Below are 16,008 nucleotides of genomic sequence, written 5' to 3' on the forward strand. Positions count from 1 at the left end.
CAAAAATAGTCCAAAGTCTGTTACTTTCCCCAATCACAACTAACTAGAAATCAAAAAAGGGTCTCTTTTATCATCCTATCCCACAGTAATGGTGTAAAACTTTACCATGCATCAAAGTCAACTGAAGGACCAGTTAAAACAAAGTGGTGGGGGCTGGCAGAGTGGCCCAAGCAGTTAAAACACCTGCCTTGCAAGCGTGAGGTCCTGAATTCAAACCCCAGTGCCACTCCAAAAAAAAAAAACCAAACAAAAAACACCAAAAAACTGCTGGGCCCTCGCTTTTTAAGTCTGGAGTGTACCTAAAAATTTGTTTTTAACAAGTTACCAGATAACACTGATGCTGCTGACTGCAGGAACTAATTAGGAACCACACTGCCTTATAGCCAGCTCCTCATACCCAGAGGCAGTTAATCCTCCATAAACTCCTAGTCAAACATTCTGAATCCTACATTATGTTCTCACAGCCTTTCCTGAAGCATTTACTCCAATTACAAAACTGTACTAACATGTAAACCAATCATATAGCACAAAAGGAAAGTACTAGCCAAATGTATGCTACAGTAAAAACAAAGCAGTTTTATATTTGGTATTTTAGATTATCTGAAGAATTATAATCCAAATTAGGAAGAGAAAGCCTGGCTGAAAACAAAAATTAGGGAATTAGATTGGAATTTGAAAAAGAAAAAAGGAAGGAAACTCCCCATCCAAGATAAGAAAAGGGGTTAAAAATAATTCCAAATAAAGGAGTATTGCAAAGCAAATGTAGCTACAGAATAAATTAAATGAAACAGGCTGGGTACAAGTGGCTCACAACTATAATTGTAGTAATTCTGGAGCCAGAGATCAAAAGGATAGTGGTTCGAGGACAGCTGGGCAAAAAAGCAAAACCCTATCTCAAAAACAGCCAACCAAAAAAGAGCTGGCAGTATGGCTCAAGTGGTAGAGTGCCTGCCTACCAAACTAGAGGCACCAGTACTGACCCCGCCCCCAAATAAATAAAATAAAATAAAAATTTAAAAATTAGGTGAAACACATCTCTAGCAATAAAGGAAATGCAAATTAAAACCACGATAAGATTCCACCTCACCCCTGTTAGAATAGCCATCATCAGCAACACCACCAACAACAGGTGCGGGGAAAAAGGAACCCTCTTACACTGTTGGTGGGAATGTAGACTAGTACAACCACTCTGGAAAAAAATTTGGAGGCTACTTAAAAAGCTAGACATCGATCTACCATTTGATCCAGTAATACCACTCTTGGGGATATACCCAAAAGACTGTTACTCCAGAGGCACTTGCACACCCATGTTTATTGCGGCACTATTCACAATAGCCAAGTTATGGAAACAGCCAAGATGCCCCACCACTGACGAATGGATTAAGAAAATGTGGTATCTATACACAATGGAATTCTATGCAGCCATGAAGAAGAACGAAATGTTATCATTCGCTGGTAAATGGATGGAATTGGAGAACATCATTCTGAGTAAGGTTAGCCTGGCCCAAAAGACCAAAAATCCTATGTTCTCCCTCATATGTGGACATTAGATCAAGGGCAAACACAACAAGGGGATTGGACTATGAGCACATGATAAAAGCGAGAGCACACAAGGGAGGGGTGAGGATAGGTAAGACACCTAAAAAATTAGCTAGCATTTGTTGCCCTCAACGCAGAGAAACTAAAGCAGATACCTTAAAAGCAACTGAGGCCAATAGGAAAAGGGGACCAGGAACTAGAGAAAAGGTTAGATCAAAAAGAATTAACCTAGAAGGTAACACCCATGCACAGGAAATCAATGTGGGTCAATGCCCTGTATAGCTATCCTTTTCTCAACCAGCAAAAACCCTTGTTCCTTCCTATTATTGCTTATACTCTCTGTGTAACAAAATTAGAAATAAGGGCAAAATAGTTTCTGCTGGGTACTGGGGTGGGGGAGGGAGGGGGCAGACTGGGTGGTAAGGGAGGGGGTGGGGGCAGGGGGGAGAAATGAACCAAGCCTTTTATGCACAGATGAATAATAAAAGAAAAAGGAAAAAAAAATTAGGTGAAACAACTTTAGCATAAGAACCAAGAAGAATAGCTGGTCACCAGAGGCTCAGGCAGGTAATCTTAGGTACTCGGGGGCAGAAATAGGGAGGATCACAGTTCGAAGCCAGCCTGGGCAAATAGTTCACAAGACCCTGTCTTGAAAATACCTAACACAGAAAGAGCTGGTAGAGTGGCTCAAGGTGTAGGCCCTGAGTTCAAGCCCTGATACCACACCACCAAAAAAAGAAAAAAGAACAAGTCCAGGTGCCAGTGACTCACACCTGAAATCCTAGCTAATTGGGAGGCAGAGATCAGGAAGATCAAGGTTCAACGCCAGCCCAGGCAAACAGAAAATATTCAGCACAAAAATGGTTGGTGGGAGTGGTTCAAGTGGTAGAGCAGCTGCCTTTCGAGTGTGAAGCCCTGAGTTCAAACCCCAGTACTGCAAAAAAAAAAAAAAAAAAAAATACATTATTTTTAGTAAAAGTGTACCCTGGAAAATTTCACCAATACTGTTGTAAAATGGCTTTCCTTCAACACATGGCTAGTAAGGGGAAAAAAAGTAACTTCCCCCATGTGCTACTCCTTAGTTTAGGTACCAAATTTAAATATTTAAATATATACCCTTTTATTATTCATACTAATTTCAAAAAGTCTATCCATACTCAGTAAGAATATTACTAACCCAACTGTACTTTACAAGTAAAGTAGAATTATTACCTGTATAGCTCATGCCAGTAACTTAAAACTAATTAAATTCCTTTTTTTTTTTCCCTTTCTTTGGGCGGGACTGGGGTTTGAACTCAGGGTTTTGTGCATGCAAAGCAGGCACTCCAAAGCTTGAGCCACACCTCCAATCCATTTTGCTTTGGTTATTTTAGAGATGTGGGTGTTAAAAACTATTTGCCCAGGCTGGCCTCAAAACTTGATCTTCCCAATCTCAGCCTCCCAAGTAGCTAAGATCACAGGCATGAGCCACCAGCACCTGGCTAAAAATAATATTGTTTAACATTCTTTAAATTAACAGAACATATTAAAAAAGACATAGCTTTTTACTTGAAGATATGGTCTAGAATCCAAGAAAATGCTTAGATAACAGAATTGACTTCATTAGTCTTAATTCTTGCTGTTTTTCATTCTATAGTGCTTTCAACATTTGCTGACTGCTGAATATTATGGCAGCAGGCAAAATTAACCTTCTTTAGACAAACAGTATTTCATCCAAAAACTAGAAGACTGTCTTCAAATACAGTCTCACCACATTTTTGTGAATTTATATTAATAGTAAACAGCTGCTTCTTCCTTTAACTGTCTAGAGGGCAAAGATAGCTTATTCCCTGCAGTAAAGGGCATTAGAAAGCAATGAAGCCCTGAGTCTTCCTCAACTGGAAGGAGAGGGTGATAACAAGCTTTAAGTTAACACAAAGGAGAACCAACCCTCTGCCCCTCCAGCAACAATCCATCCGCACAATGTAAGTGAGCACCATGTTTCCTTGATAGGGTATAGAAGCTGATCAGAACAGAGCTCCTTCCCCTCCTCCAATCTATCATCCATCCACAGAACTCTCCTTCTAAAGCACAGCTTCTCCCATCCTGTAAGGACTCAGGTCAAAAGCATAAGTGATTTCCAATGGCTTAAAGCCTAGAAACACACTCCATATGCAGCACAGCATTCAGTACTTCCATCACCAAGCTTCTCTCACTCACTAGTGAGTGGTGAGAGATTCTATTAAATTGGACTATTTGCTGTTCCCCAAATACATCCATCAGCATTCTTCCATCTTTAGCTCTTTACACCTGTTTCTTTTACCTGGGATATATACATCCTGTCAGCCTTTCCTGAAATCATCTCAAGAACATCCACTCCATACATCAACTGAAGTCCAAGTACCATAGAAATCCCCCAACCATTACCTTTCTTTAATGTTTTTATTTGCAATCTGTTCTTAACTTAAAATACTCCCCGTCTTCACCTGACTTCTCTAGTGTTGTCTACATCTTTTCTTCATAGTCAAACTTTTTGCAAGAAGTGCTAGCCTCACTTTTACTCTCCACCCACTGTAACCTGGTTTGTGTCTCACCATTCCACTTAACACTCCCCTCACCAATGGTGACCAGATAGAATCCTTACTGCTAAATGCAATGGATGTTTCAAATCTCTCCACTGTCTCATCTCAGTTGTTTTTTGGGTTTGTTTGTTTTGGTTTCTTTGGTGCTACAGGGGTTTGAATTCAGGGCTTCGCATTTACAAAGCAGGCAGTCTACCACTTGAGCCACACCTCTAGTTATTTTGGACATGGGATCTTGACAACTATTTGCCTGGCCTCAAATCTGGATCCTCTGGATTTCAGCCTCCAAAGTAGCTAGGATTACAGGTGTGAGCCATTGAAACCTGGTTCAGTCATTTTGCTAAATGCTGGTCTTCCTCTAAATTACTGGTCTTCAATTCTCTGTGGTTTGTTTTTTGCCTCCGGGATTCCAACTACCTCTCAGCTACCAATGAGCCACAATCATTCTCTTGACCTGACAACTTAGTACTGAGTTTCATAATAATTTATTCAAGTGCCAGAATATCTCCAGTTGATGTCCCTTGGGTGTCTTAACAGGAAAGTATCCAAAACTGAATGCATTATACTCCTCTTTCTGAAAACCAAAATGAAAAGAAACTAGTTAGGGCTGCAGGTCAGTATGTGCTTAGTACATGCAAAACCCTGTGTTCAATCCCCAGCACTTAAAAATTAACAACAACAAAAAAAGAAAAACCCCAAAAGCCAAGATGCCCCACTACTGATGAATGGATCAAGAAAATGTGGTATCTATACACAATGAAATTTTACGCAGCCATGAAGAAGAACGAAATGTTATCACTCGCTGGTAAATGGATGGACTTGGAGAACATCATTCTGAATGAGGTTAGCCTGGCCCAAAAGACCAAAAATCGTATGTTCTCCCTCATATTCGGACATTAGATCAAGGGCAAACACAACAAGGGCATTGAACTTTGATCACAAGATAAAAGCGAGAGCACACAAGGGAGATATGAGGGTAGGTAAGACACCTAAAAAATTAGTTAGCAACTGAGGCCAATAGGAGAAGGGGACCAGGAACTAGAGAAAAGGTTAGATCAAGAAGAATTAACCTAGAAGGTAACACACATGCACAGGAAATCAATGTGAGTCAACTCCCTGTATAGCTATCCTTATCTCAACTAGCAAAAACCCTTGTTCCTTCCAATTACTGCTTATACTCTCTCTTCAACAAAATTAGAGATAAGGGCAAAATAGTTTCTGCCGGGTATCGAGGGGGTGGGGGAGAGAGGGAGGGGGCGGAGTGGGTGGTAAGGGAGGGGGTGGGGGCAGGGGGGAGAAATCACCCAAGCATTGTATGCACATATGAATAAAAGAATAAATAAAAACAGAAAAAAAGAAAAACCCCAAATGTAGTAAGTGATCACCCATATACTCAGCTGCTCACAACAGAAACCTGGGGTCATCTTTGGCTTCTCTTTCTCTTAAACTTCATCATTCTGACAATTCTTAGTGGCTCTCAAGCCCATCCCACCCTCCATTCCACTGACTTACTTCAGGCATTCCCTGATCACTAATATCACCGGAACAGCATTAATAGACACCACCAGTATTGCTTCCTTCAATTATTTCTCCAAGTTGCTATCAATGCCATCTCTCTAAAATGCAATCTGATCTGCTCAAAATCTTCAGGATTAAATTCAAACTTTTTCACTGATATGCAATGGTCCTTAATGTGCTAGTCCCTATCTTGCAATCCAACTTTAATCTCCTACCTCTCTCTGCCAGTATCCTAACCTCCAGTCATAAGGAACTTGAACATGGTATCCTCTACCTTATCTCAGTTTTATCTGATCTCTGCTTGGAATGTACGTTCTCATCCAACTCCCTTTCAATACCATTCTGGTATCACTTCCTACAAAAAGATTTCCCTGATCACTGTCCTTATAATGTTCACATGCTGCTTACTCTTATCAACGATAACCTTCTGTTTACATCTGTCTCTCTGGCCAAAACTTACTGGCATGCCTCACTCTATTTTGTACTTCTGGTTGAGAGCATAGCCTAGTACTCTGAAGATATTCAATATGCCTGTTGAATAGTGTTTTCTGTGAGGGGTTTGCATGTATCATCTTCCTTACAAGTTTACAAGGGGAGAGTCTAAGCTTTTTCACCTTTGTAATCTCTTTAGTAACCAGGCAAATATGAGGCAATTGTTACATGTTCACTGAATTAATAACCTAACAGCACTAGTTTCTATATCATACCACAAAATCTTAGTTGTTTCATATTTCCGGACACAATAACCAGTACAAAACAAAGTTCTTTTCAATTTTTATATTTATGGTTGGGAAAAGAGACAACTCAATTTTATAGAATAGATGAACACCTAGATTTGAAATTTCCAAAAATATGCTGCCACCTTCCCTAGGCAATTTTTTGTGATTTTTTTTCCCAACTCTGAACCACTATGGTAAAAAACATCTACACCACTTATTTAATAGCCTCAGGCTTGCTTAATACAGTCATCGGCTTTTCATGTGTTTTTTTTGTCTTTAACAGAACCTGGAAAATGAGATGATCCTAGACAAAAAAGGCCGAAGTTTGTTTCAAGCGATCTCTGTGTCTTTTGTATGCCTTCATTCCTTCTCCTATAAGAAAAAAAAAAAAAAGCAGCCAATACAGAATAGTATGGCACACTGGTTACAAAACAGTGAAAGCATTCAGCTCTTGGTCTCGGACACTAGGTCATCAAAGAAAAGAGAATTCCAGAGAGGGCTGTAGATTTGGCTGGAAAAGGTACACAGCCCCAAAGCAGAAGAAACTGGTAATGGAAAGAAAAGTGTGTGTACACAATCAAAGAGAGACTGAATAACTAAATTTTCATAGCTGGGGCATCGAGAGACTGAACCTTGATAACTGGAGTGATAAAGGAATTTATTAGGTACTGTGTACTCTCAACTCTACTTTCCAAGTCACAGAAGGAACCTGGAAATAGATGGCTGAATCTGGAAAGAAAACTACACTGGAAAATATAGAAACTATGACAGATCTCATTTATAAATATAAAAAACTACACTGGAAAATATAGAAAATATGACAGTTCTCATTTATAAATGTACAAAATTTGTAAGGGTTGTATTGTGCCATTTCAAAGCCTATGAATATTTTTGTAAAGATGCACTATGGCAATTAGTATGCTGACAATTAAGTCACATGGACAGAGCATCACACTTAACTATTCCCAATCTGTTACTGACCCTTTTAGTCATTGTGCATTCTTACTGAAAGAGGGAAGATTCTAGGGAGAAACCCAAAACAAATTAAAATATTCATTTACTCTTATTTGATGATATCTTTCTTTTTAAGATGTAACAGAACTGTGGTTATGTTAAAAGAAAAAGTTCTCCTCTTTGATATATACCGAAATATTTACAGATAAATGATACAATGTCTGGGACTGACTTCAAAATAACATGAAGTGGAATAGGATGCTACAGATTAAATAGGCCAAGAGATGGACACATAGGGTCCATCTAAATACATTTAAATTTTCCATAATAAAAATTTTCATTAAAAATGCATCCAAAGTCTCAAAAAATTATGAATATATCAATTTATTTCCTAATGAATAAAGCTCAATTAGGGTTAAATTGGATCCAATACTTAAATCTATTACAATGTAAAACCCCAGAAAAAAGTAACTTCCTTCATAGTTAAATCAATTTTCCAGAATTCTAAAAATGCATGTACATTTTCATCTTCATGTTGCATATATTCAAACTTAATGTAACTGGAGATAGGAAGAGAACTGATCAGATTTAACTCCATAACTTCAAGATTTAAATCAAAGTTGTCAAGACACTGGGCTTTCTGTATATTTTCATTCAACCCCAAATTGTGGCTAAATACTAGATAATGCACAGCTTCTCAAAAACTAAAAATTGTAACTGAAAATTCGGCTGGTTATATAGGCTAGACCATAGACCTATGAGGAGCCTGGAAGAAATCTAGCTTGTTTTTATCCATAAGTATTAGCACACAAATTTGGAGGTATGGCAGACAGTGTTAATTACTTATCCGATATCTATTTTCTCCTTCCTCACAAGGACAAAACTAAATTTGCCTAGCTAAAAATGGTATTTCTCAGCTTTCTTTATACAGCCATGTGACACAATGCTGCTAACAAGCTATAAGGTAACCTACTTTTTCCCTTTGCTCCTCATTCCTTTTCTTCTGCCTCGAACACAAAATAGTATTTTGCACCTACAAGGAAGTAAGCATAAGAGTGAAAGGTATCTATTAAAGATAGAGGAAAAAGGAGTATGGAAGGCATTGTGGAGCTGCCTCATCGTCCTGAGCTAATTATGTCTAGACTTATTTCATGAGAAAAATTAACAGCATACTTGTTCAACCTACAATTTATCAGATTATCTGTTATTTAGTTACAAAAGCAATCCTGATACAGGTGCTATAACAGTTATCATTGGACTCATGTTTAAAACAAATCCTAAAAAACTTTTATATGCTTCAAAAGCAGAATGGATAAGTAAATTGTGGTAGTCACAAAAATGGAATGCATTATAGGAATGAGCCAGGTGCCAGTGGCTCACACCTGTAACCCTAGCTACTCAGGAGGCAGTGATCAGGAGGATCGAGGTTCAAAGCCAGCTGGGGCAAATAGTTCCTGAGACCCTATCTCAAAAAAGCCCATCACAAAAAAGGGCTGACAGAATGGCTCAAGGTGTAGGCCTTGAGTTCAAACTCTAGTACCCCCCTCTAAAAAAATAGCAGCAATGAGATTTCATAACACACTATACAAAAACTGTGAACAAAGCTCTAAGCAATACTGAGCAGAAGGAGCCAGACCCATGCACTGTATGATTCCACTTATAAAATGTTACAATGTACAAAAACAGACACTCATCTATGTGGGGTTTTTTCCCTTTTCTTTTTTCTTTTCTTTTATGGGGGTGGTGATAAGACAGGGTCTCCCCTTAGACGATAGCCTCTAATTCATCCTCCCCAGTGGTTGATTACAAGCATTTGTTGCCAACACACCTGGCTAATCTATGTTGTTGGTGGTGGGTTTTTTTGTTTTTGTTTTGGGGGGAGCTGTTTTGGGCAGTACTGGGGTTTGAACTTAGGGCTTCACACTTGCAAGGCAGGCGCTCTACCACTTGAACCCTTTTTTTGTGCTGAGTGATGGGATCTCGTGAACTATTTGCCTGGGATGGCTTCAAACCTTGATCCTCCTGAACTCTACCTCCCAAGTAGTAACTAGGATTATAGGCTTGAGCCTCGAGCACCATGCGCTTTAAAATCCTTTATCTGGGTGGTTGCATGGATGTGTTGTTTGCAAAAATTTCAGCAAACCTTACACTTATGTGCATTTTTGTATGCATATAGCCTTTGATAAAACCTTTAAAAATAACTGACCCTATAGAGGGCTGAGGGGGAGAAACAATGGGGGCAATGTAACTGATGTACAATATAAGTCTAATTGGAATTGTCACTATGAAACACCCCCCCATCATGAATATATCCTAATAAAAATTTATTTTTAAAAAACTGACCCTAGATATTGAGAACAGTGAGCCCAGAGAACAAAACTCCACACTTCCTTTCTTCAGTTCTTTCCTTTCAGATCCTCATGAGCTTAGAAAAAGAAACTGAATGCAAAAGGGCCAAATTAATTTTTTTAAAAAAAGATCATGTTGCAGGAATATTCAAATTTTGAACTGCAAACTAAAGTGCTCAATAATAGAATGTGTATGAACTTTCCTACAATACTTTAAGAAATAGAATAATACCAGAATTACCTATTTAAAAAAATCACAATTTCAGGAAATTCCAAAAGGAAATGCTAAAGATGTCTTAAGAGAAAATTACCCCTAACAGCCCCAATAGCCTAGGAGTAACTGATCTAATTTTGGACATAAAAGTTCTAGGTCTGTTGTTCAGAGAAGTAAAGATGAAGAAAGCAAGCCTTCCTTTGTAACAAAACAACATTGAGGAATTTGAAAGAAGAGGAAGATACCTGCTGCTTCATGTTTTTGAGGCAACTTTCCAATTCTAGAGCTTAAGGATTTGAATGTAGCTCAAGGGTAGAGCACTTTCCTAATATGTGCAAGGCTGAGTTTCATCCACAGCATAGCAAAGGGAAAAAAAAAAAAAAGGGTAGTACAATTCTAGACCCTAGAATGGTGGTGAGAATGGTAGTGACATTCAATAATTACATGATGGATGAATGTACCACTCATTCCTTTTAAAAAAAAAAAAATGTAATTCCTGCACTTGGGAGGTTGAAGCAGCAGAATGGCAAGTTCCAGGGCTATGTAATGAGACCTTGTCTCAAAAAAAAAAAAAAAACAACCGACTCCCATGCCACATCTGAATCACTGAACCCTAAAGAACAAGGGCACTACAATCTACTATTAAAGTAATGAATAAAGTGACCATATTAAGATAGCACACAATTATCAATGACAGTATTTCTCATCTGCAGTTTTTAAACATGCATTTTCAAATAATAAACTTATTTTGGTAAAATTTAAAGGCAAATAGGCAGAATAAAAGTTATTCAAACTTTTAGAATAAGTACTAAAAGTTTCCACTTAAACTATCAGTAGATTTTATTTGAAAAAAAAAAAAATAAAAAACTTATAAAATATTCAGTCACTATGCTGGGCATTACGAGAGGTGGGCGGAATAAAGCAAAATATGTAATGGAGAAAGACATTTAACTGTACATATATAGTATATATATTTATATATATATATATACCATATATCTATATATACACACATATATATAATGGAGAAATCCTAACTGCTATGGGAGCTAAAGGATGCCATGATATTTTTGAAAAACACTCTACAGTTTTGAAATTTCAACTATTCAACTAACCTTAATAAGTGCTAAAATACTATTATTAATTATCATTTAGGCTACACTTTCTTTGAAATCTTTCATTATCATCTATGCTTGCAACATAACTAGCATCTCACTCTATCAAGGAGAAGACAGAATACATATCATTCCTCTCCTAGAGCAGGGAATGTCTAAGATAAGCACTACTAACTAGATGGCCAAGTTAACAGCTAAGTTTAACATGTTCTATGACATATATAGTATACATAATTATACCTTTTAACACAACCAGCTCATCACATTCTCCTGCAACCCCAAGCTAACAGTTACTAGGATCAGTAAATGTCAGTAACAGGGAGCTATAAAGAATACTGCAGGGACTAACACTATCAGGAGAAAAAAAAATACAGATAGTGTGGAGGGAAGCTCATTGGTGGAGCCACATGTTAAGCAAGTCTTGTCACTCCTTCTCTTGTCCCTTGGGAAAAGTCTGAGACTAGGGCCAAGAGCAGCCCTAACATGGCCCTCCCTGAGCTGTGGGGATATGAAAAGAAAAAAAAAATAATAATAACAATTTATGTGGTAGATTAAAGGTAACTAAAAATTCTTTCTTATTCCTCCCACTGAGAAATGGGGTCTTAAATGTCTTTCCCTGGGCTGGCAGAATGGCTCAAGTTGTAGAGCACCTGCCTAGCAGACGTGATGTCCTGAGTTAAATGTCTTTCCCTTCCCTTGAATCTAGGCTAGGTTTAGGAATTTGACAGAACAGAATACAGAGGCCACTTCCAAGGCTAGATGGTAGGAGACTTGCAATTTCCACCCAAGTTCTCTTATAACACTGTGAACCATGAGCTGCCCTAAGTCTGAACACCCTGAGGTCTCCATGCTGAGAACACAAGATGAGACCACTCAGAAAGGCTTTGAGAGTCTCTAAGAGCCAAGTTCCAGCCCTATCTCCACCTGTTCCTGCCTCCACTCATTTGAGTCATCCCAGATGAGGCCCTGCACAACAAGTAGCAGAAATGAGCACAACTCACTGAGCCCTGCTCAAACTATGTATTTATGAAATAAGATTGTTATTTTAAGCCTTTAAATGTTGAGGTAATTTGCTAGGCTACAAGAGATAACTGGAATTATATGATGCTTCTAAATCCTTGACTGGGCTTGGAGGCATGGCTCAAGTGGTAGAGCAACTGCCTAGCAAGCATGCAGCACTGAACAACCCCAGTACCTTCTCCCACACACATGAAAATTAATAAATAAAAATTTAAAAAAAAATCCAAATCCTTGACTAAAGAGGAAATCAATCAATCTTTCTGGAGTGGGGGTAGGGTAAATGAACCTTGTTATTACAGATTCAGTTAACAGTGCAGCACATTGGTCATCCAATTACTATAATGAACAGAAATGAAGAACTGAGGTCCAAGCTGCCTTCCATGATTAAAAAAGAAACACTTATAAACTAGAATGTAAGAAAGGAGGAAAGGAAAATATTTTTACAGATTACCCTTACCCTTACGACATCAAGTTTCTGATTCTATAAAGTGTTTTCTTTGCTACAAGGTGAAATTGGGCTAAAGGAGAACATCCAAACAGATTTCTGTTAATGATTAAAAGCTAGGGGAGGGAGGGGTGCAGAAGGCTGGGGATCATGTTCCCCTAAAGGCCTTTATCCCTCAAAAAAAAAAATGCACAAATACTCACAAAACATTCCACCCAAATTCATTAGATTTTTCAGCCCTCAGGGGCTATGGGCTTTAGGTTAGAACCTGTTTCAGATAGTAAGTCCACAAATGACTTGGTAATGCTGAGATCAAAAAAAAAAAAAAAAAAAAAAAAGTTTCGTTTCACTTACACAAAAAACAAAGTTTCATTCAAATTCCAAAAATAACCATTTTTCATTCATCAATGGAGAATCCAGCCATTTAAGTGGTGTGAATATACTGTCAACCCATTTTAACCTGAAATTATTACTCAATTTCATTATCTTAGCATGAAACAATAAACTTCTAGGAAAAAATACATTGTGTATATGTGTTGCTAGACATGTAACCCAGGGCCTCCTGCATGCTAGCCAAGCACTCTACCACTTGAGCTATACACACAACCCCAGAAAAAAACATTATTCTAAGGCTATCTTCTGGAGACAGTGGTTCAATCTCATGTTGTTGATACAACACAACAGTAATTTGGGATTCTTGCTCTCACTAGCCTCTTAAAAACAAAAGTTTCAGTTTCATTTCTCGAAATCGTTAGTTCCCAATACTGAACTTGTACTGGGCCCTAATTATTAATAATGAAGTGGCCAATCAACCTAGAACAACAGTTCTCAAACCTTTTGGTCTCCCCTTTGGTTGGTACTGGAGTTTGAACTCAGGTCCTCACACTTGCTAGGCAGGCACTCTACCACTTGAGCCACTCCACCAGCCCCCCCAACTCTTATACTCTTAATAAATTATTTATAACCCCATAAAGCTTTTGTAAGGTTGACTACATTTATTGATGTTTACAGTATTAAACATTGAAACTGAGAAATGTTTTAAATATTTATTCATTCTTAAAATAACAAACCCGTTATAACAAATAATATTTTATTAAAATTTTTTCAAGACAAAATTCGTGCAAGACACTGCTGCAAATTTCTTTAATGTCTGGCTCAGTAGAAAACAGCTGGATTTTCACATCAGCTTCCACATTTCAATCTGTTGTGATATTACAGGTAATGTTAGTTACTAGAACACCCTTCACTGAACACCCAGCAAAGAATGAGACTAAAACACAACAATAACAAATGTCTTAATACCAGCATAGTTTTGGCCTCATACACTCCCTGAAAAGAATCTGTGCCCTAGGTCCTTTATTTCTTTCTTCACATCCTTCTTAAATTATCTGACTTCAAACTGGAGCAAAACTAATTCTAGTTTATAACTCTTTCATCAGACTATCAAAAACTTCAACACACTTTCTAGCTACTTCGGAACATCAAAATAAAAGGCAGATGAAACTAAGCATTTACAGCTGTTCTTTCCTCCCTGGCAACCAAGTAAACAACTGTCTAGGGAGATACTAATAATGCTATTCACATGCTAACTTGGAAATTAATCTACAGTATTAGGAAGTAAATCCATTCAAAATTAATCTAGATTAGGGTTAAGCTTTAAAAATACATTTTGTACAAAAGTACAAATCACTTGCTCTCACCAACTGGTACAAAACTGGGTTAAAAGCCAAGGGAATAAATGTGTTAAATTTAAAAATTCAAGTACGTCGTGGGATGTTTTCTGAGCAATTATCACTGAACTAGTAGAAGTCGAAAATACTTTAAAAACCCAAAGTCTAAGCAAAACGAAGACAACACAAACCTTATCAATTAAAAACAAACCACAAGCGTAATTAACTAGGACAGAACGAGGAAGAAAATAGAGAAAAATCAATTGCTCCTGATTGCGAATCCCAACCAAATTCTTAATACTAACATTGAGATGCAGCACTTCTGCAATTAGCAGCTTTTTGCAAATATTCTGCAACTGCTCTACAGGCACAGTTTTCCTATTTTTTTTTCGTCAAAAGCACCAGTCATCTGCGGGTTAATGCTCAAATGCAATGGTTTTTGTTACATTCACATTTTGGGTCTGCTGTTTCTTGGTTATTCGGAGTGCTCTCTTACAACTGGAGAGCTGATGAGCCAATCCCGAGTAAGAAATAGCAAAGTACAGAAAAGAGGCGACAGCTCTGAACCAACCCCCCCCGGAAAAAAAAAAAAAAAGGGCCCAGAAGAAAGCCGCAGCTGCCTGACCCCAGCTGCAATCCGAACAGAAAGCAGCGCTTTCTAGGTTCCCAACAACATCAGACAGGGTCTCTCTCGCCGCCTCCACCTCCCCTCTCCTCCCTCCCGGACGAAGAACCCAAAAGTGGAGTCCAGCCGCTTTTCAGGGCCACAGAGCCTCCCAGTCAGGGATTCTCTCCCGTTACATAACTGGGGCCTAGGCCCTGCTTCTGCAATCAGTCCTCTGGAGGGAGATGGGCGGGTTCCCCAGGGATCCTCTCAGAGAGGTGGAAGCGGGGTTCTGCACCTAGTCGACCCGGGAGAAAGAAGGGGGACGACGTGAGGGAGGCCGCAACCACAGGCGCTGTGGCACAGGGGTGATGAGCGAGCCCGCACAGGGGCAGGGCGGCTGCCGGAGCCGGGCGACAGGCCTGGGCGCCTTGCGCCCCAGCCCACTCGCCTGCCTGGCCAGCCCAGTCCCCACCGGCCGCCCCCTCCCCCATCCACGCTCCCCTCCCCCGCGCCTCCATCCCCCGGCCGAGCGGCAGGCAGACCAGCGGGGCCAGCCCCGGGTCACCGCTGCCGCTGGCTCCCTGCCCAGTACCTGGTCAGACATGGTGACGGTGGCTTCACCCGGGGGTCTCCGCACAGCAGCGGCCTCGGGCAGGTACAATCTCGCTCTGAGGTTTACAAACCCGTCTCCCTTCCCCACAGCACAACACCGCGGCTGCAGGGACTTCCGGCTACGCTTTGCATCACTTCCGCCACGCGCACGGAGGCGGACTGAGGAAAAGAGGAAAAGGGAGGCGGGAAAACGCACTGGGGAGGGGTCTGAAGGCCGGAGGGCTCTGGAAGCCGCTTGGAGATGGTGGGGCGAGGAGGGAACCACTGTTTCTTCTTCTGCTAGGAGATCGGGACCCTAGCCCCAGGGAAAAAGGTCCTGGTCCCCGGTCTCTGTTTGGAGCCATACTAGCAACCTAGACTCCACCCTATCCAACACTGTGTGTTTCTGAAGACTGAGCCAAGGTACTTTTGTCTCCTCTCTCTAAATATGTTCAGTTGCCAGTCTTTCTTACCTAGCCCTAACCTTTTTGTTTATCGCCTCCCCGCCCCTCACCCACGGCCAAACACATGACCGTGATTAAAAACAACCACGAAGCAAAACGACCCCTTTGGACACAATCTGATGGTTACTGATGGAAACAGGCTACTGAAAGTTCGAGAGCGTGGGGAAGAGGAGCTACTTTCAGCCCTTGAATTGGTAGCTTTGAGTTAAAGAGCCTTAAAATTTCTTCCTCTGGCACAACCAT

General features: G+C 39.8%; 1 protein-coding gene across 1 annotated transcript in view; it reads right to left on the reverse strand.

Annotated features, from left to right (window-relative positions):
- The window catches only part of Sumo1 (small ubiquitin like modifier 1), a 26,824-nt gene extending 11,364 nt beyond the window's left edge, over positions 1–15,460 (reverse strand). The window contains exon 1 of the mRNA XM_020159791.2: positions 15,303–15,460. Coding sequence (XP_020015380.1) covers positions 15,303–15,314 — 12 coding nt within the window. The 5' untranslated portion in view covers positions 15,315–15,460. The remainder of the gene's footprint in view (positions 1–15,302) is intronic.
- Positions 15,461–16,008: the final 548 nt, after the last annotated feature.

Source organism: Castor canadensis, chromosome 4 (genome assembly GCF_047511655.1).
Source record: "Castor canadensis chromosome 4, mCasCan1.hap1v2, whole genome shotgun sequence".
Lineage (NCBI taxonomy): Eukaryota > Metazoa > Chordata > Mammalia > Rodentia > Castoridae > Castor > Castor canadensis.